At 38.7% G+C, this 26,308-nt stretch overlaps 1 protein-coding gene across 1 annotated transcript in view; it reads right to left on the bottom strand.

Annotated features, from left to right (window-relative positions):
* Window positions 1-26,308, bottom strand: part of PRSS12 (protease, serine 12) — a 123,115-nt gene that overhangs the window by 32,080 nt on the left and 64,727 nt on the right. Inside the window, exons 8-9 of the mRNA XM_018562932.1 lie at window positions 16,999-17,140; window positions 6,613-6,818 (exon numbers count right to left, since the gene is read on the bottom strand). Coding sequence (XP_018418434.1) covers window positions 6,613-6,818; window positions 16,999-17,140 — 348 coding nt within the window. The remainder of the gene's footprint in view (window positions 1-6,612; window positions 6,819-16,998; window positions 17,141-26,308) is intronic.

Raw genomic sequence — 26,308 nt, forward strand, 5'->3', positions numbered from 1 at the left:
CCATTACTGTATAGACTTTAATACACAATTTAAAATGGAAACCAAAGATACAATTTAATTGAGCTCCCAGGGTGTTTCATTTGCTAAATCCTTGACCCCTGTAAAAAATATGGTCTTTTATCGATAATAAAGCTACGCTTATCAATTTAAAAGACTTGCTAAAGTGTTTACGTAAGTGAAAACAGGAAAATATCACTTACTTGACTTGCGTGTTGGTTTTCATCTTCCATCACAACAATTTTGTTAGGAAATTAGAATTATTTTAAAATTCCATTGGGCATTGATCTGTTTCACTGCTATTGAAGCAGATCTGACATTTAGGCATTGTAAAGTGACACATTAATCAAATCCATGTCAACTGTTATATCTATGCTATAGTTATTGAACTCTAGGTAATAAATAGGGTTTCATACAAATATAAACTAATTTACAATATTAGATGACTGTTCTTCTTTATTTATAAAGCACCAACATATTACGCTGTATTGTGCATCAGATAACGATAAAGTGTCAAATACAAACTGCACAGAGAAGAGAGTCTTGCCTGAATGAGCTTGCAATATACAGTTGTCTAATGAAGAGTCTATATACAGTACATAATTCAGTATTGCTTTCCTTACAGGAAGGACTTTTTGTACTTTATTTTTTTAAACAGCAACAGAATATCTTTAATAGTTCATATAATAGCACATGCACGGTTAGACTAAGGGGAGATTAAATAAAGGAGTCACCCCAAGCTGCAGAGAATGGGTGTGGCTTACTATAAGTATGCATGGATTAACTGTGGATTAACTTTAGGGACTATTATTAAATTACACAGCAGCTAGTGAAATAGGCATTTATTTGGAGTAGTTAGCGCAGATTCAGATTGTATATATAAACGGGCCATTTTTTGCTAAACATGTTTTTGATCACAAAAGACAAATCAAAGCAAGCTTTCAAAGATTTCCTATCGATTTTTATAGATTGAGCAAAGCATATGCAATTCACAGATAAAGCATTGTTTCTGCTATAGCTTTCAGGTAAACGTCACCATTTACCCTCTTGCTATGATGTACCCTCTTGCAGAAGGATATATTAAAAACAGCATCTGAATTTGCAATGATGAAGCTATAGTGCATTCATCAGCTCAAAGATGACAGCAATCCTGGCCCTGTTGAAAAGCCAACTACCTCTCACAGGATAAATGTGGCCCGAGGAACTCTGTTTGCTTAGGGCACAGTAACAGAATGCATGCTCCATGTATTTTTCACAATTCTACATTTGAGATAAAATGTAAGGACAAATAGAAAGTTGTTCTTCTTTACAGGACTTATTTCCACTACCTCTCTAAATTGCAACAGGTTATAGGAAAACTTGCTGTATAATTGTGTCTTATTTCTGACCCCTGTTTCAGTACCACAGCCACATATGTCAAAATGCATAGCAATTGTGTTACCGCTACATGTATTTCTGTGCACAATAGAGGGTAAATGGGCCATTAGGAGGTTTCAGCATCACTGTGATGAGCATTGTGTATTTAGAGATGCTTGGTACTGCTGCAATGTGCAAATAGGCAAGACAACAGTCACAAAAATCTAAAACTGGCTGGATAGACAGTGCATATAGCAATTGTACAGCTCAGGTTATATAACTCTCCAGTAATTCACCAGCAAAACACTCCCCAGCATATCTGCATGGATACTACTTTCTGTTGTAGCTGCTATATGGATCCTGTAAAGAGATAGGCACAACAGTGGCTAGTGGGCAGCCCAGAGAGAGGCAAATGGTCACACTTCAGTAAATAGTCTTTACCACTAGAAAGCCCCTAAGTGGGGCAAACTTTAGGAAGCTCTGGGCTTCTGATGTGCCAGTCTGGCACTGACCACAAAAACATAAACACAAACATTTCATAGCATACAATCATAGATAAGCAATTAGCAGTGTAAGCAGCATTTCTGCTGATCTTCAGCTTTTGTACCATGTTTGTAGCGGGTTAGTTCTCACATCTTCATTCTCAAAATTGTTTCACACATGCAAATACAACACAAGAAAACAGCAGTCTTTATACACAACAAAGCAAACTGCACTATTTATAAAACCTAATGAACACAGGCTCATCAAAAACTCTTTAAGATTCACTTTATAAAAAAGAATCAATAGAATCATAATAATAATCAGTCTTTCACAGACTGAATATTTGAAATAGAAAACCTTACGATTCCAACCTGGCAATTTTAGGTTTTAAGAATTTAGACTTTAGATGTTTTAATGAGCACCATGCCAGCTTTCTTCCTTTTAAATACCCTTCAGAGATTTGTATAGAATGGGAATGGCAAACTGTGGAAATAGGGGTATAAATTCTTGCTTTGAATCTTACAGCATCTGATTAGGCTCCTTGTAGCTCATATTCCCTAAAGTCAAAGATGCATGATACTCAACGCATAATAAAAAGCATTAATGGCCTGCAAACCTTAATAACTTAGGAAAAAAACACACTTTTATGTCAGTGGAACTGGATGCTTACATTACCTGCTACATCACAACCTCCACCACAGACTGATGATGAAATTAAATGCAGCTGTGACTCTATTCTTAGAAAATAAGTATCACAACATATTAAAAATCTTTATTAAATCTCCCAGCAGATGAAGCACTTGGTCTTCTGATCCTGCTGCATGATCTTTCAAATTTGTGAATGAACAGTCAGTGCTGTTGGGCTGTGTGACCTATCTGTCAGTGCTGTGTAAGTTTACCAGCAGTTGCAGATAGATCATACAGTCCTGTGCTGTGGTGTGCTGTTTGTTCACAATAGTAAAATATCATTCAGCCGCACAAAGTTGTGATAGGCATCTATTGGCTGCCACATAAAATGCTGTATTAACACCTCCCTCCGGGTGGATCATCAATACCTACTAGCTAGCTCCAATCATCCAAATGCAATCAACACCTTACCTCCAGGAGGTCTCTGACCCCATGCTGGTGATGATTTAGGGTTAGTATACACCATATGGAGTGCGCTCCGGTACAATTCTGGCCGGAACGCACTGCATCGCATTGCGGCCTGCTCACTTTTTTGGGGGGCAGGAGGGGGCATGGCTGGCCACTAAAGTGAATGGCACATTAGCCACGCCCTCCTGCCGCAATGCGATCTCCATTGTGCCTGCAGACAGTCCGGTGCAGTGCGATCAAAATAGTGCTTGCAGCACTATCAATGGCCCGCCATGCCCCCTCCTGCCCCACTAAAAAGTGAGCCGGCCGCAATGCGAGGCAGTGCGTTCTGGTCAGAATCGGGCCGGAACGCATTGCAACTGGTGTGAATGGGGACCTAATAGATTATATTGATTGGAGCAACATTCAGAATGTTTATTCCCAGGGAATGTTTTTATACAAGTCATTTTAAATTGAGAAAGCTAGTCGGATAACCAGCAAAACATCTTCAAGAAAAAAAAAAGAAGAGAACACAAATGAATCTAATTCAAATATTAAAGCTGGCATATATAAAAGTTACACATTATTGCGGCTGTTTAATCATTAATACTTTCTAAATATATTTTTTAGATGCAAGCAGCGTAATTAGCTGAATCTGACCTGGTATTAACCATTTTGCAATCCCTGGACAGAAGGGCTTGAGGGAGTGGAAGCAGCAGTACAAGAAGCCAATCAGTGTAGGTGCTGATACCAAGTATGGTGATAGGAAGAGAAAACAGTGCGGAAGAAAGATGAGCTCATCACTGTGCTGCTTCTTGTTTCACTGTTCAGTCACAGGCAGAGGAAGTGGGTTGACTGATAATGCCCATCAGATTGAGAATATCTAGTTGCAGGAGAAAACTATGACACAGATAAACTTTAGATTGAATGTGAATATTGTGGGCTAATTATTATTATCTCATTATTTTTGGCTGCAGTTCTGCTTTATGTTCAACTCTATTCAGACCACAGTGTATATTGACATACTTTTTTTGGGACCAGTGCACAGCTGGATAGTCTTGCCTGTATAACAAGTATCAGATGATGGGCATATAATTTGTGTATGGATGCTTTAAAACAGTTGTGATTACCTAATTCAAGTTCTAAACCAAAGCAATTACTGTGTAACAGCAAAAGCCTAGAGCTATGTAGCTTGAGATGCATGTTGCAGTCACATTTTGGCTCTCTATAAACTGGCACTACTGTGGTACTGCTAGCTTTAACTGATAATGGGCTCTGGTTATGAAAGTAGGAACACATTTTTCCAGCAGGATCAGAAGTCCAGAACAAAGCCAGGCAAATATTAATACAACATGAAACTTAGAATTAAGCAATAAAAAAATGAGGCCAGGGCAAATAGAAGTCATGTTGGCAGATTTCACTACTTGTGTGCCATACACTATTAACATAAACAACACGATGCTCATTCTAATCAAAACCAAAATGGTTATTTTAGGACAATATCCAATAGACGAGCCTTTCAGAATATATATAAGGACATTTTTACATGAGCCAGTGTGATTTGCATAGCTGATGGGATAATTCATTAAATTGGTCCAAGAAAAACTGGAGTTCTTGTCTATTTATACATGGAGGCTTGGAAATAAAAACTACACTAACAACTAAAAACCCGACAGGTTGTCACAGGCAACTATCCAATTTTACTTTTGATCCAGCCTTCAGAATTTAGACCTAACAGATCTTGTTGTTTGATAATGTTTACTATGCTATAAACTAGGGTTGCACAGATACCAAGTACAGTACTCGGTACAAGTACGAGTACATGTACCGATACCTTTGAGCTCCAAGACTACACTAGAGAAAAATTAAAAAATTATGAGGCAGCTGTCATTTGTAAGGAGCACATGGAGCTCCTGTGATTTGTACATCTCTGTTTTAATGTACGATTTTGTTTTTATAAATATAAATAAAGGGATGCACAGATACCAGTTTTGCGAGTACGAGTACTGGTACTTGCCGAGTACTTACAAGTACGAGTACTGACACATTTTTGTTTATTGTCATGTGACAGTTTTCCTAAAACAATATCGACTAATGATTTCAGGACAGTGGTGGAGCGCCAGAGCCAGGTCCCAGCTGCGACCGCTGCAACCCTCTTAGTTCTCATGAAAATGCCAAGTATCTGTGCTAGTACTCGAAAAGTATCTGTGCATCCCTACTATAAACCTATAAACCTGCACGATTAACTGCATTCTGCCTTTTCCTACACACAAGGCCTAACTACACTGCCTAAAAGTCTGCTAATTATTTCTGCTGTGAAGAAAATGAATTGCACTGTTCAAAGCTTTCTATTGTTTGCAGAAATCTATGATCTTGCAAAACTTCATTTATTCTAGGGAAATAGGCCTATCACCTAGCAACAGTGCCCGTAGCCTTCCCTGACTCCTAATTGGTACTGTAACTTGGCAGTTGCCTACTTGTATCTGATTGAGGCTGTTAATAATGTATCTACTTGATTCTTCACTCCACAGGCTTCAGCTGAACAGCTGTGACTGTGACTAAGGAGAATGTCAAGTAAATGAAGTTTCTGACCTTCCTCTACACACAGTGAACTCATTTGCCTGTGGTCGTCTTCTAGGTACAGCGATAAAAAGGCCCATTTTTAATAAAAACAGTTCAATTTGGTGGAGAGATATATGAAAGGTACTTCTGCTATCATCAAAAATAGAAGACGTATTTATACTTTGCTGTTCTGCTAACGAGATCTGCAGCAATTTTCATGTGATATAGAAATACCCTGTAGTAAATACTATTATGCTATTCTTCCTATTTCTATTTTATTGTATTCATATTCTTGTTCCTGAAGAACATTAGTTAGCTAATCATATGTATAAAAGCTGAAAATATAAAAGCAATCAAGGAGCTTACAAATACTGTGCCCTAGCATGAACAACAAGAACTACCACAATACCCCCATTCTTCCATGTTTACAAGTATATTTTTTTCTTCTGTTTGGGCTGCTTAGAGTTGCCACTGTGTTATGTGCCACTGTGTTTCATTCTGGCCATGTTTTCTTCAGAAACTCAAGAGTATAACAATGAACAGCTCTACAGTAGAGTGAGAGCATGCCAGTCCATTGCACAAGGTGCAAACCATGCCATTTAAACAGCTTCTGTTTAGCCGGATAAGGATGGACCAATAAACTTGAACTAAGATTTAGGAAGAAGAAAGGGCCATCACTGAATACCATTCAACACAGCGGGAGATTCCTTCATCCACGCTGTATAGAGTGAATGGAGCAATCTGTGGTATTTTGTTTAGTTCAACCCACAATATTTTTGTACAGTCAATTCAGACAGGTTACTAACAAAGGTAAAAATATAATTATTGCTGTCTAGCAACTATTGGTACTGTAGCTATTCAGGAGCATTTTAGTCATTCCCTTTAATAAAAAAAATGTAAAGACTCAGCAGACCAATAATGTGATATTAGAATATAATCTGTAATGGGAAAACACCCACACGTGCGTACAGTAGTTTGATAGATCTACTTTCTACTTTTTCAGAAATGTGTTTAGCTTTTATCCGTTATCACCTTACATACAATATAATGTTGAAACAGACAGACATCAATATGTATTACATCTCTAACAATATAACCGCCTTAAGAACTTAATTATCTTTTCGGTACCATGTTCCATACCTTTTGGTCCAGCTGTCTTCATTTTCTTACTTAAGTAGTCACAGATCACACCAGCATCTTCACTATGGCGACAATTGTGTTTTCCAATATCTTGTTTAATACAGTCTGCCAAAGATCTTTCCACCCCTGTACATTTAACATTATCAACGTGAATAGGGCCTTTTCCTTCTCCAAAATACGCCATCGTTCTGGCCTTTGCTGAACCCCTGGAATGTTTGTTAAAGACATAGCATTAGTTAAAGCCACCAGTACTAAGATTTAATATTGTCGCAAAAATGTGGATACTACAAGAGGAAGATGTAATATACAAATAGGTTACTTAGCCAAGAAAATGTTCATTTTCCAAGATGAATTCACACTTTGTAAATATTCACTGAGCTTAGTAATAGAGTTGAAGTTGTGTTCACTTCAATTAACCAATCATGTGCTACCAAAAATCTTGCTCTTTCAACCACTTCAGGACCACAACACGTTAATAAACGGAAAGGTCCTTAAGTGGTTATACCAAGATCACATCTCGGCTTGGTACCGTTTTTTACAGCCAGTTATGGATGTTACATACAAGAGTTCAAGCAGCTGTAGAGTCATCTGATTGCATGTATGGAGTTGGGGAGTGTGTTCCACCCCCTCCTCTGCCAGCTATTCCAGGCTACGCTGTCCCCAATGCGGGCCGGAACCAGCACGGCGGGTCCCTCCGCCTGGATCAGAGAGAGATTAGCGCACTTCCAGTGGCTGATCTCCTCTCCAATCACTGAAACTGGAAGTGAAGTGTATTCTACCACTTCTGGTTTAAGCATGTCATTTGTCCTATGTGGTTCCGGAACTGTGAAACCATGATTATCTAACATCAATAAAGAAGGATGATAAGGGGGAAATCAGTGTGCTGGTGACTTTCATATTCTTTTTGTTCAATGCAGCACAATCCATTTGTCACTTCAGCACCCACCAGAGCAACTTTGAGTGGGATACTGATCAGGAGTAGGATGGGACATCACTAAGAATTATGTTTCTGCCACACATTACATATCACCACAAAGGTCGGAGTGAGAGCAATTAATCTAGGCCCATCACTCACTGTTAACACTAAATCGATAAGCTGTAAAGGCTTTTAAAGCGCCACATATGAGAAATTTTGGGTACTGTTGTTTTTAGCCATTTCAAATTTTAAAGCTGGACATGTTTGGTATCTATTTCTCCAACATAACCCCATATTTTATAAAATATTGGGTATTATATTCTGTTTGTGTATGCTAAAAATAATTCTAAAAAGTATTTATCTGGTGGAAATATTGTGCAACATTAAAAATTGCAACTAGCATTTTTTCATTCTACAGGACCTCTGTTTTTAGAAAATATATAATGGTTTGGGGATTTTAAGCTGCTTTCTATCAAAAATTCAGAAACCATAATTAATGCCTTGATTTTTACAATATAAAACGATCGTCCATTTCTTTTATGTTTGTTTACTTTTCTTGTTCCTTTTTTTTTGTATAGTAAAAAGTTTTTCCATAAGTTTCCATATAGCGGGGAAATAATGCTAATGAGAAATTCTGATTTTTTTTTTCTTTGGATATATATGTTAAAAACTGGTATTAAAACATGCTAATCTTATGGAAAACCAATAAAAACTTTGAATTCAAAAAATTCAGAATCAAAGTTCAAAATAAAAAAAAATGCAAAATAAAAATTTTTGAAGAAAAAAAAATTAAGAAATTGTTCTGGATGGGAAGTGGCTAACATTTCCCATGTAAATGACTGGATATTGGCTTTATTTCAATAACATTCACTTTGCAAAGTGAATATTCACTTTGCTAAGTAAACAGCTTCTACTCCATTAGTAAATCACCCCATTATATTTATATTGACTGTGAAGATTCTTAATCTTCTAAGACCTCAAGGCCTATTACAATAAAACCTGACTGAAGCCAAAACTTTTTATTTTTATTTTTAACAGTGGGGAAGGCATTAAACCCCTTTTAAGGTTTTAATTGCAGTCCCATTTGGGGAGATTTTCCTTCACGGTCTATGTTGACACACAGTCAGTGAGGAGAGATTACACAGCAGACACTTCCCCTCTATTCCTGTTCCAGTGACAATTGAAAATTTGGGATTTTATCTCACCTTTAGACAGCTGCAGCACCTTTTAGCCTGTTATTGCTTTGTAAAGACTTCCCAGCCACAGTTGTTCACATATCCTGTGATTCCAGCCGCAAGAATCCACTGGTTCTTGCTGCAGGGATCTGCTGTTCGGACCTTTTAGGAAATGTGAACGATGCTTAAAACACCAAAAAGTTTGCTGTAGATACACTTTATACTACTGAAAGGGCTATTTACAAAGTTCCCCTAGTGAACTCTTTCCTCTCTTAAATCGTAGCTATTTGTTATACTCTTAAGCAAAACTGGAGTTTGATATTTATTGGAAACAAGGGGAATACAATTAATAAGAAGTTGACATGTTTGAGAGCTTATAGCAAACACAAATAAGTAAGTTATTGTCCTTGGTGCTTTGTCCCTGCTCTTCACAAGTTAGTGGCTTCATACCGTAAGTTTAATTACAGCAAATCAAATAATGAATGCAGAGCACACACCTCTCTGTTTCATTCTTATTCACTTTAAAGTATTTGTAGTCTCACAAAGTTTCTCCTGGAAGAAACCCCTCATGCTTTCCTCTAACAGTAATCTTCTTCAAGGAAAAAAGTGCTAAATTGAAGATCACTACATCTATGGGAAGCAAAATGCTATTAATTATAGCACTTTCCAGATAATTACCTTCACCAAAACCACTGGCAGAAAAACACTAAATTCATCATGTTGTGTTTAACAGCACACTTGAGTATTAGTCAGGAACAGTGTTGTCGTTTATTTGCTTCATTATGCCAACACAAAACCTGGTAATATATTTGTACCTGTGTTAAAGCCAAACTCCAGACACATGTAAAAGATATAAATTAATCCAGTTCCACATGACTTAAAGGATTCAGGAGTCCTCCAGCACTGGTGCCGGTCTCTGATCCAGCACTGACTGCTGTGTCGTCTGTGTCCCACGGAGTCTGTGTGTATGCTCTCCTCGTCTCCCGGCCAAAGATCTGTACTGTGCATGCGCCTGCCCCATCATCATTTTTAGATCTTCGGACAGTAACGCACGGCGAAGACACAGGTAAGTTTAAACCTTTTTCATAACTTTTTTTTAATGTTTTTGCATATACACTATACTGCCAAAAGTATTGGGACACCCCTCCAAATCATTGGATTCAGTTGTTCCGTGAAATTTCTTTGCTACTAAATATTCCACAGTCAACTGTTAGTGGTATTATGACAAAGTGGAAGCAACTGGGAACAACAGCACCTCAGCCACGAAGTGGTAGGCCACGTAAAATGACAGAGCAGGGTCAGTGCATGCTGAAGCGCAGAGCGTGCAGAAGTCGCCAACTGTCTGCAGAGTCAATAGCTACAGACCTCCAAACTTCATGTGGCCTTCAGATTGGCATAACAACAGTGCGTAGAGAGCTTCATGGCCGAGCAGCTGCATCCAAGTCTTACATCACCAAGTGCACTGCAAAGCGTTGGATGCAGTGGTGTAAAGCACACCGCTACTGGACTCTAGAGAAGTGGAGATGTGTTATCTGGAGTGACGAATCAGGTTTCTCTGTCTGGAAATCCGATGAACGTGCCCGGGTTTGTTGGTTGCCGGGAGAATGGTACTTGCCTGACTGCATTGTGACAAGTGTAAATTTTGGTAGAGGGGGATTATGGTGTAAGGTTGTTTTTCAGGGGTTAGGCTTGGCCCCTTAGTTCCAGTGAAGGGAACTCTTAAGGCATCGGCATACCAAGACATTTTGGACAATTTCATGCTCCCAACTTTGTGGGAACAGTTTGGGGATGGCCCCTTCCTGTTCTATAAAGACATGGATGAGCGAGTTTGGGTCCTGACCTCAACCCGATAGAACACGTTTGGGATGAATTAGATCAGAGACTGCGAACTAGGCCTTCTCATCCAACATCAGTACCTGACCTCACAAATGCGCTTCTGGAAGAATGGTCAAACATTCCCATAGACACACTCCTAAAGCTTGTGGATGCCTTCCCAGAAGATTTGAAGCTGTTATAGCTGCAAAGGGTGGGCCGACTCAATACTAAACCCTACGGACTAAGACTGGGATGCCACTAAAGTTCATGTGCGTGTAAAGACAGGCGTCCCAATAATTTTGGTAATATAGTGTAGCTACTTCTTGCTAGCAGTAGATATATGCAAAAACCGCTGAGGGTTTACATATCCTTTAATAGACCATTTTGCAATCCCCTGTACAGCAGAGTTCAGAGAGGGAGAAAGAAAAGCAGTGCAGGGTTGTGCTGCAGTACTCATGTGCATGCTAAGAAACATGGTGATAGGAGGACAGAACATTCTCTTTCTTGTGTCACTGTACAGTTACAAACTGGAGGAGGGAGATAACCTGCAAGTGTTGGGGAAATGGAGCTGCCAGATAGGGCTCTGCTGTGTAGCAGAACTGTGAGAATTTCAGGAATGGGTGGACAGAAATACAAATACTTTTACTGACAAACCAGCACCCATATATGTATTTTATTTGTGCATTTAACAGTTTGGCTGAAATTCTGCTTTAACTCTATAATTTAGTTAGTTATAATTTAGTTTATATCTATACTGCTGACTACATTTTATAAACAAAAACCCAAGTGATCTAAGTCTGCTTTGCCAAGATACCTCTACTCACTGTGTATAATACAAGTAAACAGAACATGTAACCACTTTTTATCATTCAGATGACAGACAGCAGGGAGAAACATATAATTGTGGTCTTCATATGGTAAACTGTTAAGAAAAATTGCTGAAAGAAAATACAGCATTGGCCCCTCAGGAGTCATATGAAGTTCTACTACTTGTACAGTTGCCCATGGTCATTACTAGTTCAGCAGGTGGTCAGTAAATTAAACCTACGGCATTATAAACTTCTATAAGCATGAATGCAAAAATGGTAATTCAATTACTTCACTAAAATGTGTAGCGTTATATATCAAATAACATATCTAAAGAGCTGTTTTTCTCATTTAGATCCCCTGATTGTCATACATTAGATTTTAATGTGGCTTGGGAGCTCACACAGGTTGGGAATAGACTGTATATGTTTTACACATTATACCTATACATTGTATACTTAAATATAATTACGTTTATTTCAACAATACTTATACAGTTTTAATTAACAGAAATAATGAACATTTGTGCAACTCGATATTATGTAATATTATATAATGGGAGTTTGATAACATTTGGGTTTTTGCTTGTCTCATCTTTCTGTAGCCATTTCCTATTCATTCAAATAAGAAAATCTTTAAACTGTGAAGTTCCAGAAGTATCTCCCCTATCTTATTTTAAACAACTGGTTGGCAGGCATAACAATATATTATGGTGTCTCAAAACAAAACCTAAACCGCTATCTGAACTATGGCTAGAGTTGGAATCTTGCTGACTAGATCTCACTTGGCAACTGAGTGGCGCCTTAAAAAATTGGGTCCTTTTTTGAGCTTTTTTGAAGCCTTCTGATTCCAATAATACTGTTTTAACCCTACAAAATTATTTCCTTGCACATTTAATAGACTAGAGAAAAGACTAGAGGCCACCACCTGAAACTGGTAGAAAAAAAATTCAAACACAAGGGGCGAAGGGGATTCTTCTCAGTTCGAGCGGTTAGGGTCTGGAACTCGTTGCCACAAGCAGTGATTTCAGCTAATAGTGTGGAATCGTTCAAGAAGCTTTTGGACGATTTCCTGAGAAACGGTAATATACAGGTTGTACAAGTACTCCTAAAAACGAGATGACTCGGGGATCTTTACACACACACACACACACACAATAGGTTGGACTTGATGGACATGTGTCTTTATTCAACCTCAAATACTATGTAACTATGTAACTATGTAATAAAGTTGTTCATTCTTATGTTTTGCACTGTTAGGACTGAGTGAGTTAAAAACATGACAATTCAAGAATCACTGGACAGGATGTTAGGGGCCCATTCAAACTTGTGCATTGCAGCAAACGTCTGTTTTATTGAGCTCCTGGCTGAAAATCCTGCAATATCGGACACTTCTGGGAAGTGGTGGATTCCTGGTCCCCCGCTGTGCTCAGTGGTTCAATTCACTTGCCTCTACATTACTACTGTGTTGTTGTGACAAAAAGTATGGCAGCAGGAACCACATAGTGCGGTGATGGACCAGGACATTGTCACTGATGGTCTAGAATTCGTAGGATTTTTAGCCCCATTGGGTTCGGTGGAGCTGGTAATGGGAGGTGAGTATTCAATGTTTTATTTGCAGAGGACAGTTTGCTTTGGATATTTATTTTAGCAACAGATTTGATTGTAGGACAGTGACTGAGTATTTAGCATTCTGGCCTGTAGTACTTTAAAGCCCATCAAAACTATTGTCTGTATGGTCTGTCTCTTTTTGTGGGTTGCTACTAGGTGCTCCAGTTGAGCCTAAACCAATGATAGTAGGTTATAAATAAAATTGTCCATAGTTTTTGCACTTGTAAGGTTATAGTAGAAACCAGTGGGGCTAGAAATGCAACCTAATAGTGCTTAGTGTGCAGCCCACTGTACTCGAGACTTCTTCCACTTGGGAAAATGGAGCTGTGTCTTGTGGGTCCCAGTGGGGTTTATCTGCTAGAACCACCAGCGGTTTAGCATTTATTATGCATAAATTGAATATTCACTGCTAAGCTGCAGTATTACATTGCTTTTAAAAATATAAATAGACAATTTATAAAACTAAGCTATTGTATTGCCTTCTGGACAGGTCATATTTTTTGAATTGACCACAACAACATTACACTGTAAGCTCCTATGAGAACAAATACTATTGTGTATGGTTCTGTATACCGTGTTAATGTTCAATATGTGGTGATATATAACTGCAGAGAAGAAATAATAAAATGAGATCACCTCAGTCATATATTAATGGCGTATTCCTGTACGTATCTGGAAGACAACAGTAAATTGAGCTCACTATGGTTAAAAAAAATAGCATTTATTGTTTTTTTTCCCGACATGAGACTTTGACACATTGCATCCATTAAGCATAGTGTCAGGGACGCCAAACATCTCACCCTAAATTTCACTCCTTTGTTAAATTGGCTGCATGTTGTCAGATGCTGTAGCCAGTCTTCAGACATTATGTAATACAACAGATAATGTGTGTGTGATCTCATGCAATGCTTGACTTCACCGCAATAAGACACTCTGATGTATTTAGACTCTTAATGGCTCTTTTCTAATTTGGAAGCCAGTCTTTTAATATGATTTAGGCTGTTCGTTTTACTCAGTATCATAGAATGACATTGTTGGCTCACAGGCAAACACTGCAGTACCCAGTAACCCTTACTAGGCCAGATGTATTGGGACAAAGCTTTGTTAATACAGTTTCCAGCCCTGCAGCATTTCTTTGGAGCTCACACGGCTTCTTTGATATATGTCTCTATTAACAATATCTATTTGTTGTAATCATCCAGAGTAAATGTATGGGAAAAAAGTGATGGATTATAGATCATGGCTTCGGGTACAGTCTATTCCCATAAATATAGAACATATGCCAAACTGTATATGTTTTCCATCAGTAGCACATTCACACATCATTTTACAGGTGTTCTTATGTTTAGGAAAAGATTTAATAAAAGAGATTGCATCTGATCCTATTAAAATTTGCAGTGGTGCTTTGTTAGAAATGTAATACCTTGAATTCCACTACCTACGGCATGAATGGCCACATTTTTTAAACCTAATACAATTTTAAAACACTACCCTTTATGGGGGGACATATATACTTTTTTGGGTCCACTTGTCTCTAACCAGAAAGTTCTAAGCTATAGGGCAGTCTGAGTTTGGGGTTGTGCCCCATACACATGCACATGTTTACAAAAGTCCAGCCTACAATGTGTTTGTGAGAAAATATTAGTTTCTTTATTTATTCATACTTATGTGGCTATAAATAACTACTGAATTGGGTTAATTTACTAAAGGAGTTAAGAATCTTCATCAAATGCAATCTGTGAATAATTACTTCAATTATCCAATCATATGAAAAGCAAATTAATTTTTACTTTGAATATCCCATCACATGCAAATGAAATAAACACACAGGAATTTTATTTTCACATGACTGGATCATTTAGGTAAATATTCACAATTTGTAGTGTGGAGATTATCAACTCCTTTGGTAAATCAGCTTTAATATGCCCCTCTTTCCTTAACAGCCAGTAAGATCCTTCATTTTTACAGTGACACTAAACTCAGGAGTTAAATCTTAAAAATGCATTCAAGTACCTTAACTATTAACAAAAATGTAGCTTATTTGTGCATCACTCGGCTGTAGATCCTCAAATCATCTCTGAAATCATGCTGGAACTGGCTACTTTTGTTTCCCATGGTCCCTGTGTGTGTGTTGTAAGGTAGCCATCACTCCAGGCTCACACCCGTGATGGACTACAATTTCACATTTAGTTTACTAATTTGTATTGAGATTATAGTCCATCAAGGGAGTGAGCTTGGAGCCGTAGCTACTTTACAACACACACAGGGACCATGGGGAACAAAAGTAGCCACCCTCCAGAAGGAAGGACAGTGTCAGCACCAATTCAGAGATTATTTGAAGATATGTAGCTAAGTGATACACAAATAAGATACATTTTTGTTGATAGTTAAGACACTTAAATGCATTTTTAAGATTTAACTCCTGAGTTTAATGTCACTTTAAAGGAGAACTATGGGGTTAGGGCTTTTCCCCGTAGTTCTCCTTAGGATAACGGGAGGACACAAAACTTGTGTCCTCCCGTCACCCTAGGCTCAGTATACTGAGATGCCGCAGCTGAAGCGGATCCCGAAAAATTATGTCTGGATCCACCCAGCTGCGTGAGTGACAGCTGGCTCTGCCTATCTAGAGGCAGAGCCAGCTGTACCCGCCCACTACCCCGTCCGTTCCGCCAGTCAGCGCCAGTCAGAGGGGTAATCCAGCCCCTCCTCTGTCACGGCAGAGAGCCGTGACAGGATCGAGAGGTGAGCGAACGCCGGTATGTGTTCGCTCACCTCCCGATCTACTAAGCCGACCTGTAACAGTCTCATTGTCACAGGTTGGCTAGAACTATGAGGTGAGTGAAAAGCACTCACCTCATAGTTCTCCTTTAATTCTAAACTTTCACTACTTAGTTATACAGGTCCTATGGTTATTTCAACATATGGCATTACCATCATTTTACTGGTCACATAACCCGTGTGATTCATTCACATTCTCATTAAACTGGATTAAATTGACTAAGAAAAAAATGCCTGAATGGGTGAAATAAGTCTACTTGATGAGAATCCCCAAATGGCCGATGGAGGCAAACACCTTGCAGCATTTTACATTTCTAAGGGATTCATGTGGCAAAATATCTGTACTTGATTCTCCAGGTCTGTACATTTGCAATGGCCATTACAAGGGGCTTCACTTTACCCATTTAATTTTAAATGGCACGTAAGTATAATATAGGGGCAAAGTGGAAACAATGAAACATAGGCGGAAATTCTCCACATGCGGGAAAGCGCCAGATATATGGCAGTGATCTTTCATCACTGGAGTCCCCAAGTTATATAAGAATCCCCATGAAACTTTCAGTTTCAATGAACTAAATACATTCCAGGTGTTTGTTTTCTTTAAAAATGAGTCACAGCCTGAGTAGAAAATCATCTGTCCTGCCAGCATGTGACAAAATAGGACCCTTGCTCTTTGTGGGGAAGCACTGGTCTCTTTGCAGAGGTCCAACACACAACCTGCTGAGTCAGAACCAGAGCTCTCAGTTGGGTTCATGAGCGTTGTTGACTGAAGAGCTATATGTCTCTCTCAGCAAGGAGTTAGTCTGACCTCTGCACAGTGACCACTGCGTTCACACAGAGAGCATGGGTCCCTTATCTGCAGCTGCTGACAAGGGACAGTCTTTTCTGCTCAGGCTGTGGCTGCTTTAGAAAATGAATTGTAAGACATTGAAGACCTTTTGATTTTAAGCACCTGGAATGTATTTAGCTAGTTTAAACTGAAGGTTTAATTGGGCTTTAATTATTCTCTGTGTCCATATTGTCAGTATCTTCTAATTACGAAAATTTTGACCTTGCATATATTTTCACTAAAGAAGGTCATATGTACATATATATAACTATACAAGGACTCTTATGTAAGTATAGCAATGCATGATTTACTACTGCTGTATAATGAATTTTCACATGCATTAGTAATTCATATTTATTAATGTCTCTTTTCTAAAGAACTGAGAGCCCTCCAGCAGTGCTTTGGAAATATATTGCTTGTCAAGGAAGTATGCTACACTAATAGCATCAGACTTACTTGTAGCCAAGCTGCCGACACACAACAGACGCATCTTTATCGGACCATCCATCATCACAGATTGTCCCCCACTGGCCATTGAGATAAATCTCCACACGCCCCTCTTTCTTTGTTTCACCATCCATCAACCTCAGAGGATTACCTGGAACAACAGCAGCAGTGAGATAAAGACAAAGGGACACAGAGCACAGACCTCATTTACAGAGGACAAATGTGTGAGGTCATATCATAATTACACAGCTCTCTAAAGATGCTTTAACTGAATAGCATATTGTAATTAGAAATATTCTTTTAAATGCTAAGCACTTTTCAGCTATCTATATCTAGCAAAAACAATATATTTTTTTTTATTCCAATACTAAAGTAGAGCTAAAACTTAGTTTTGTGAAGAAGTAAGTAAAAAAGGATAACTTTTTTGTTTGTTAAAAAAAGCTTTTCTATTACTTTGCTAGATGAAGAGCAATGGTTTACTATAGAGACTATGGCTGACCATGGCAACTTACTGTGCATTAACACACCTGCTCACGGTCCAACTCAGGAGCATCTAGGAAAGGATGACAACACTGCAGCTGAATTGAGTTAGTATTGTCACCCTAGGAAAGAAAGTGCCTATAGAAAGATGGCTTAATGGCAGCATCGGGTATGATTTAACTGAAAGCAGGAAATAAAAATAAAGTTTTTGATATCACAGGAACATGTGCAGCAACATAACAGCTTTAAAGTATAACTTCACTTTTGTTGAAAAGAAAAACTGTTGAACCAGTCCATCACAGGGACTGGGGCAGGGACCCCTTGTTCCAGAGGTCTGTAATGGCTGCATAGAGGTCTGTTAATCTCTACAATGACCAAGGTACATTGAGGACAAGAACAAAAAAGGGGGCTGAGAGCGGAAATCTAGCACACTGGAAACCACCTTCTGGACTTAGGCATCTGAGATGCTGGCTGCCCAAATTCCCACTTGCAAAATGGGGGATACCCCTACATGTTAAGGAAGATGTAACTGAGGCTTGGGAAACTGAGAAGTCCAAGGTTTATGGATGAAATGGGGTTCAGGCTTGGGCTTGATTATGGAGTCGGAGGCTTGTGAGTGATGAAAGGAACCTGTCTTGACTTTCTGAAAGGTAAGAAACTTTCCTTGGCAGAGTCCTAGACTTGTTCTGATGGGGTAGATGGTACTCTTACTTCCAGTGGCACCATTTATGAGGGTGGCCAGGAAAACGCTGAAAAGATACTGTCCCTCGAGGAGCAAGCTAGTGAGATGCTGCTCACTAGCTGGTTCTGCCGCCCAACACAATAACCAGAGAGAGCTCTTAATGTTCACTGAAAAGAGACCCATGCAGGAAATTAGAGAGGTATCCATTTCAATCTGTAAACAGAGTAGCTAAAGACTGCAGACATGATATTCAAATGTTTTATGAGCAGGGGGTCAGTCAGTTGAGTCTGGCAGACAGGACTCCAGCCAAGGTTATTGCACAGTAGGATTTTCCAATGAGACAAGGTCTTTGAAAGAAGAGAGAGGAGCAGGGCATAGAAGATATGGTCTAGAAACGTTGTTCAAGTTTTCTAGATCATATCTCTTGCCTCTATCTTCTGTTGTGTTTCTGGGACTGGAAATAAAGGGAAATCTCCCAAATGACAACACACACAGTAATAGGAGTCTGACAGGGGTTTTAACCTTTCCCATCCTATCCAAAAATAGTTTGGGTTGGAATTATGCTTTGTTGATTTCTGGTATATATTAGTCCATCTAAACTGTATATTTTATTCATACGTCAACAGTGATGGGATGAATTTCTCAATGATATTTTATATGTCTTGAGGATTCCAAAAGTAACAGCTCCCTGTTGCTTTTCAAACCAGCCGAACTCCATGGGTCTTCATGCATAAAATCAAACTTTATTGTCAAAAATCTTCCAGTATAGATCATCAAACCACTCCCCATGTGCAAACTGCTTACGCGTTTCACCCCTTGGGCTTATGATTACGTCCATGCGTTGAAACACGTAAGAGGTTTGCACATGGGGGAATAGTTTGATGGTGTATACTGGATTATTTTTGACAATAAAGATTGATTTTATGCATGAAGACCTGTGGAGTGCGGCTGCTTTGAAGATTTACTTATGGGAAGTGAGAATGTACTTTGAGCCGGCACCTGGCACCTGGGATTTAAGTGGTGGGAGTCTTGGCAGCTCCCTGTTGCTGTTTCCATTTGACTTCATCTTTACAAAGGTATTTTGCTGAGGTATGAGGAGTTTTAAGGCTAGTGATATATTCACCATAATGAAAATAAAATAAGAAATGTTAAACTGAGAAAGTAAGCCTTCCTCATCATGGCTTCAGCAGGTGGGAAAAACTGGAAACTGCAAAGATTTTCTACTTGGAATTCCAAAGAACATAAGACTCAAGGCAGTCAATTCGACAGCATCTTGCATTTAAAGTAATTTATTAATTACTAAGTAGTGAGTTTTTGGTATATTAAGTAAAAATGCTCAATTACTTGAAATTAGGGATGAGCTCCTCGAACCTGGAAGCTACATGGGAGCATCTGCCTATTCAGCTACGGGGCAGGGCATCCCCATCCTGCAGCTGCACATAAATAAACAGGGGGGATGTTTGTGCTGACGTCATTGATCTTATATGGCCACATGGCCATATTAGAACAATGTCATTGACCAAATATAGCCATTTGTCCATATAAGGTCAATTGCATCACTGTAACATTTACTTATGCGCAGCTGCTGGCAAGGAATTGCCTGGCTGCAGCTGACTGGGTGGCAGAAATAGGAGCTTCCTTCCGTGTTCAGATAAGCGTAAGTCCTGAGCTCATCTCTACTTGAAATGGCTTGGGAAATTTGGAAAATGTGTTTTGACATACAATATAAAAATGTTTAAGAACATTTTTTTTCACAGATTACTAATCCTGAATAAGTAACATATGTCTATCACATACTTTTAAGTAACATATGCCTATCACTCTCCTTGTATTCTAATGCTTCAAAATTAACAAGAATGTATATATTTACATGTTCACACTAATATACTACAATACATAGCCAAAAGTTTGTGGGCACCTGACTATCACGCCTACATTACATGGTCAAAAGTATGTGTTCAAACCCCTCCAAATCATTGGGTTATTTTTTTTTTTATTGTGAAGAGTAATGTTAATGATATAGCATACAAATAAAATATAGATAATTGTGCACTTCCATCCTTGTGGAAACAATCTGGGGAAAGCCCACGCTCATGTACAAGCCAACATGAGCGTGGGCTTGTACAAAGCCAGTTACAGAAAGGCATGGTTTAAAGGAGAACTATGGGGTTAAGTCTTTTCCCCATAGCTCTCCTTAGGGTAACGGAAAGACACAAGCTAGCGTCCTCCCGTCACCCTAGGCTCAGTATACCGTGAGCTGGTGCTTGCGGTATACTGAGACGGCGCAGCTGAAGCGGATCCTGACAATTGTGCCGGGATCCGCCCAGCTGCGTGACTGACAGCTGGCTCTGCCTATCTAGAGGCAGAGCCAGCTGTACCGGCCCCCTCCCCGTCCGTTCCGCCAGTCAGCGCTGGCGGATCGGTGCGGGGGAGGGGGGAATCCAGCCCCTCCCCTGTCACGGCAGAGTGCCGTGAAAGAATCGAGAGGTGAGCGAACGCCGGTATGTGTTCGCTCACCTCCCGATCTACTGAGCCGACCTGTGATAGTCTCATTGTCACAGGTCGGCTAGAACTATGAGGTGAGTGAAAAGCACTCACCTCACAGTTCTCCTTTAATGAGTTTGCTGTGGAAGAACTTGATGCACTGCACAGACCCAGACTTCATCCCTAATAAACACCTTTGGAGTAAACACCAATCGTGAGCTAGATATTCTCATCCAACATCTGTACCTGACCCAACAAATGTTCTTAGCAGAATGGGCACACACTCCAAAGTGTTACATAATGCCTTCCCAGAAGATTGGATGCTGTTAAAGGAGAATTATGGGGAGAGTGAAATACACTCTTCCCCATAATTAAAGGCAGATGTGCGACACTGAAGCTGTCACACTTTGGCTCTATAGAATGGGAAGTGAGCTATCCCATACCACTGATCACTCATTTCCCAATCTTCTTCAGCAGAGAGCAGTGACTGTCATCACCACTCCCCACAGGGATTCCCCCCTCCCCTCTCTGTTCCTCCAGTGCTGCCTGGAGGGATGGACGGGTAAGGGGGCAGACACAGCTGGCTCTGCCTATAGAGAGGCAGAGCCAGCTGACAATCAGCCAGGGTGTGGATCCCGACAATATTGACGGGATGCCTGTTATATGCTGGCTCTGCGCGGCCAGCATATAACAGGCAATAGCCTGCTATATGCTGAGTTTTGGGTCACAGGAGGACAAAGTGTCCTGTGATCCTTAAGAGAACTATGGGCAAAAAAGGTTGGCCCATAGTTCTCTTTTAAAGTTGCAAAGGGGGTTTGAATTATATAATATTCCATATTATTACCCATGGTTTTGGTATGGGATGTCCAACACGCTAATATCAGTGTGATGGTTAGGTGTCCACAAACCTTTGGACATATATAGCTTGATTTACTAATGGCAAATAAGATTCTCACAAGTGAGTTTTCACTTTGCAATGGAAATGTTAGTGAACGTGATGAGAATTAAAGACCCAGTCACATGTAAGGAAAAGAAAAGCCGCACTTTTGCTTGCACATGATGGGATGATGAAAGTCAACAGAGCATTACTTCATTCACTAAACTAAGAGAAAATCCAGGCTAGTCTTTAAGAAGCTTACATTTTTTCATTCACTGGAATATTTGCAGGTAGCTCTCTGAAGGCATTCACACAATTCAGGATGCATAGCAATCATGTTTATGAATTGTATCATACTCAACAGACTGATTAAATCTGCATGTAAATATTCATGCAATTCATTGATTGAATTAGTAGTGGTTTACAAAATGTTTCAATCATCACTATACTTATTAAATTTCCCCCATTGGTCATCTGCATCATTATGTGAAAAGTCAAATTATGCAATTTAAAGCTGAACTCCAGGAACACATCTAAATATGCAGATGCCATTCATATATGGGAGCTATTTTACTTTTTAGAGGATTTATTTTCCTGCCCATCTTGAGATTAACACAGATCTGCCACACAACACAATCCTGTCTGGAAGGGCAGCATACCTGATTTTTTCTCTCCCTCCCCCAGCAGGTGACAGGGCAGTGAAGGGAGAGGCAGCAGACTGATGAGCTCATCTCTCTGTCACTCTGCTCTTTCCTCCTATCAGTCATGCTACTTGTTAACACATGAGCATTTTAGTACAATTTACTGGCTCTTTGTGCTGTCTCTCCTATTTTGAGTTCTGCTGTATACCCCCTGCTGTATGCTGTATATTCTGTAGTTCTGCTGTTTTGCTGGGCTGCAACTAGGCCAAATTTAGGTACTTACACTGCTTGCAAAAAAATGAATTACATAAATAATATTAAGTATTTAGTGATGTATTAATGAAAACAAAGCTGCATCTATTTTGTGTCTCCTATACCAGTCTGAAGTTTAGCTTTAATTATTTACAAAAAAACATTTAAAATGTCTTATGTTTTAATGTCTTAAATGTCTTTATGTTTTAAAATGAAATGTCACAGATTATGTGTGCTTAGAATATAAGATCAGGGAGAGTACATTAAAAAACAGACAGCACATTTACCTTTTACCAGTTTTAATACTGTTTGTGAGGCTCAATATTTGTAAAAGGTTAAATGGCAATGAACAGTGCTTTGCATACAAAAATAACACTTGTAACATGTCTACAAAACGAACTATGACTATTTTTGTTGAATTTGCTTTAACAGTACAAATGGTGGGAAGAATTAAAACATGAGACGTTCTTGCTTTTGCATGACCTGGCATGATCCAACTTCAATTACAATTATCGGTTAAGTTAGCACAGATGGTTCATGTCTTTACGGAAAGTTTGCATATTTTGCTTCTATGAATACAGACAAGGGCCAGCTTTATTTATCAAAGTCACACTTAATTATTGCCCTTGTTACTCCTCTGGAAAGGGAAATCATTCATACTATAGCCAGACCAGTGGTAATCTGCAACTGGAGCGACAGGAACATCTGCAATTGCTATCTGCCTACGGGATAAACTAGAATAGTATTTCATTTTAGGAAACCAGCTGCAAAGTTCTGCATGATATGAGTCCACATGAGGCCATCAAATCATCAGCAGCTGCTCTTGAAAGGGATCTCACCTATTCTGTTATATTAAGATTTGCTGAAGAATTCCAGGAGGGCAAGGAACACTTCTAATTTGAAAGATCAGTAATTTAATACCAATAAGTGTGAAGCCAAGGTGCACTTATGGTTACTGTATGATAACATACATATTGAGTTAATTGAGCTCTAAGACAATATTTATAGAGCTATGTCTATCATTACAGAATAGGCAAGGTCCCATTTGGTGGCAGCTTGGGAGCTTTTTGTACATGACGTAATTGGAGGATAGGATAAATTGTCAGTCAGGCAGAAAATTGGCAGTCTACAACACTCTTGGGTCTGCTGTCTGAGTGTCAATCATTTATAGACCAGCTGTACTATTACCCTATGTTTGATTAATGGAAAATGTTTTGCTCAACCACTCATATAGGGATTTGGGAACCTTGGTTTTACTTGTAAGCTCATGGCCTGTTGACCAAATGTTACAATTCATGGAATTATTATTATTTTTTAAATATTTCATGAATTACTTTATTTAAATAAAGTTAGATATTAAACATATACTCCATAGATAATTTTAACATAATTTTTAACAATTGTATGAACATTACATTTCAAATAATGTGCAATATGCATTAGATAACATATACCTGCAACAAGTTTGTAGCTGTGACTTCAACAGCTCCATACTTGTCTACAGGACATCAAATAAATGATTCTTGAACCGGAAGAATCCTAATGGCACTCAATCAACTAGCATCTTCATAAAGAAGGTGGGAATGGTAGCATTGGCATTTCCCTCATAAGTTTCCCTTTAAAGGAGTATGTAAGCTGCCATTGCTGACTAGATATTGCAATTAATCCCTTCAGAGCCACTAATCCAAAACAAGTATAGTCATTTTTAAACCTGACATTTCTCCAATTTTAACCTGCTGAATGCTCAATTCACATCTTTGACTTGGGAAAAAAGTGGAAAAAGATGTATTAATAACATCATTAAATTATTTCATATGATGGTACAAAGTAATATGACTGAACACCATATCTTGTGATCTAATTTAGTAACTTTTTATAAAAGCTGTTATTATTTTTTTAGGGGATTTTAAATAATTACAGGACTAGGGTCCTAGATACAAATTAGAGATCCTGTCTATGTATACCATGTGGGTTCTTCCTGTGTTTCTGTGGCTTTCCTCCCATAATCCAAAACTACTGCCCTCTGACTAAATATTCCCAGATCTGAATTTCCTTCTATACTATGTCCAGTCCCATGCCTGTTGCTGGAAAAGGAGAAAAGAGGAGCACAGCCAACCATCCATATAAAGATTGACAATCCCTACCTGGCCAACATCTACTACAGTAGGGCCTCATAGTAAAATATTGATGGGGTGTCCCTGCAAACTCTCTCTGTGGCATTTGACACTGTCAAATTTTGACAATACATGTCACTGATCTCAGCTTAATATATGCTTAAATAAACAATGGCTAGAAGGAGAGCTGTCAGCATCGACAGTATACTACAAGGAACCAGTGCTGTGGATAGAAGATTCCAAGGAAAAGGATTGCAGCAGTGCAGGCTTTTAACTTTAGTTTTCCACCTACCCACTTAGTTCTTAGTAGATTACGAGTCCTATTCAGCATCAAACTATCTTTTTAGGTGTGTTTCAAGGCCTTGGTGCAAATTCTAAGCCTTCCTATCCTTTCCACTGCCACAGCAAGCAAGTGCTGAACACTGTGGTTTACTAGTCAGTGGAGAAAAACAGAGTATTAGCAGAAAAAATAATGAATAATAATATAAGTTTATATTATACAAATTGTCATGTAGACAACTCTAAAACCCTAAAATCTTTTGTAACTTTTTTTTCCTATAATACAAACCTCAGCTGCCTTGTTAGTCCCTAGCTAGCAAATTCTGAGCTGTACCTAATGCATTTTAGTTTGAATTGTCCAGGCTTGTAAAAAGTTCACCATAAAATAGTGCTCCATAATGTATTGAATAGTTAAAACCTTCAAGTTTTTTTTGTTTTTTTTTGCTACTTGCAAAAATAAAGGGAGATTTTCTTTCCTGTTACAGGGACAACTTAAACTCCTGGAATATTACCATTTTATCATCTGAATTATGTGCCTAAAACGTGTAATTACATTATCATTTCCTCAATGATATAAAGAAAATGAGCCCTAAGAAAAAAATTCAGAAAGCATTTTGCTGAACGCGAATACCTGATGGGTTACTATGGATTAGTGCATATTATTGCTCTTTGTGTGATGTTATAGAATAAAGGCCATTGCAACAATACTTTGCTTTTTCTCCATTTGCAAGGCTGGTTCTCAATATATTCAATTAAAATATCTCCGAACCACACATTTAATTAGCACCTGGCATAAGGAATATCAACTGAGGTTTCCAAACACTACTTATCTTAGTGCTTTATTCCTTTCTGCTTAGAAACAAAACCACAGAAACTGCCAAGGAATTGCTATTACTTTAAATTTCCTTGACAGCGCAAAATGGCAGCCAGCCAGAAACACAATGAATGGTAACATTAAGATGTCACCCTTAATATTCTTAGGCTCAACAGAAACTGCAATATAGGACAATTTATAATCACCCTGTCCCAGATGGTAAGAGAGACATAATTCAATATCCTTTGTTTCTTTTTCTTTTTTCTTTATTTTGTATGTAGGAGGCTAGGGCTATCATAGCATTAAGTAGTTTATAAACTTTTTAATTTATGATATATGTGAGTAAATTTTGATCCACTGATCATTTTGCCTGTTAATAAACATTGCTTTATTGATCATGTTCTCTTTGGCAGTGTTAAACCAGTCAATTGTTCATACTCTATAGTTATATAAGAAAAAGTCATTGCTATCATGGAGCAAACTGTGAACTTTGGCTTGGACCCAAACATTCTTGGAGGTGACCAATATATACATTTTCACAATTGAAGACACATTAAGCTCGCTCCTGTCTATCAATACCCCTTTCCCCAATTAACCATATCTGACAGACATATAACCTATTCCTTTTGGTAATTGCAAAATTCAAGTATTTCTGTCTAAAAATAGGTACAAATTGGAAAATATTTGTGTATGTCA

Source organism: Nanorana parkeri, unplaced genomic scaffold, assembly GCF_000935625.1.
Source record: "Nanorana parkeri isolate BGI_ZX_2015 unplaced genomic scaffold, ASM93562v1 scaffold614, whole genome shotgun sequence".
NCBI classification, from domain to species: Eukaryota; Metazoa; Chordata; class Amphibia; order Anura; family Dicroglossidae; genus Nanorana; species Nanorana parkeri.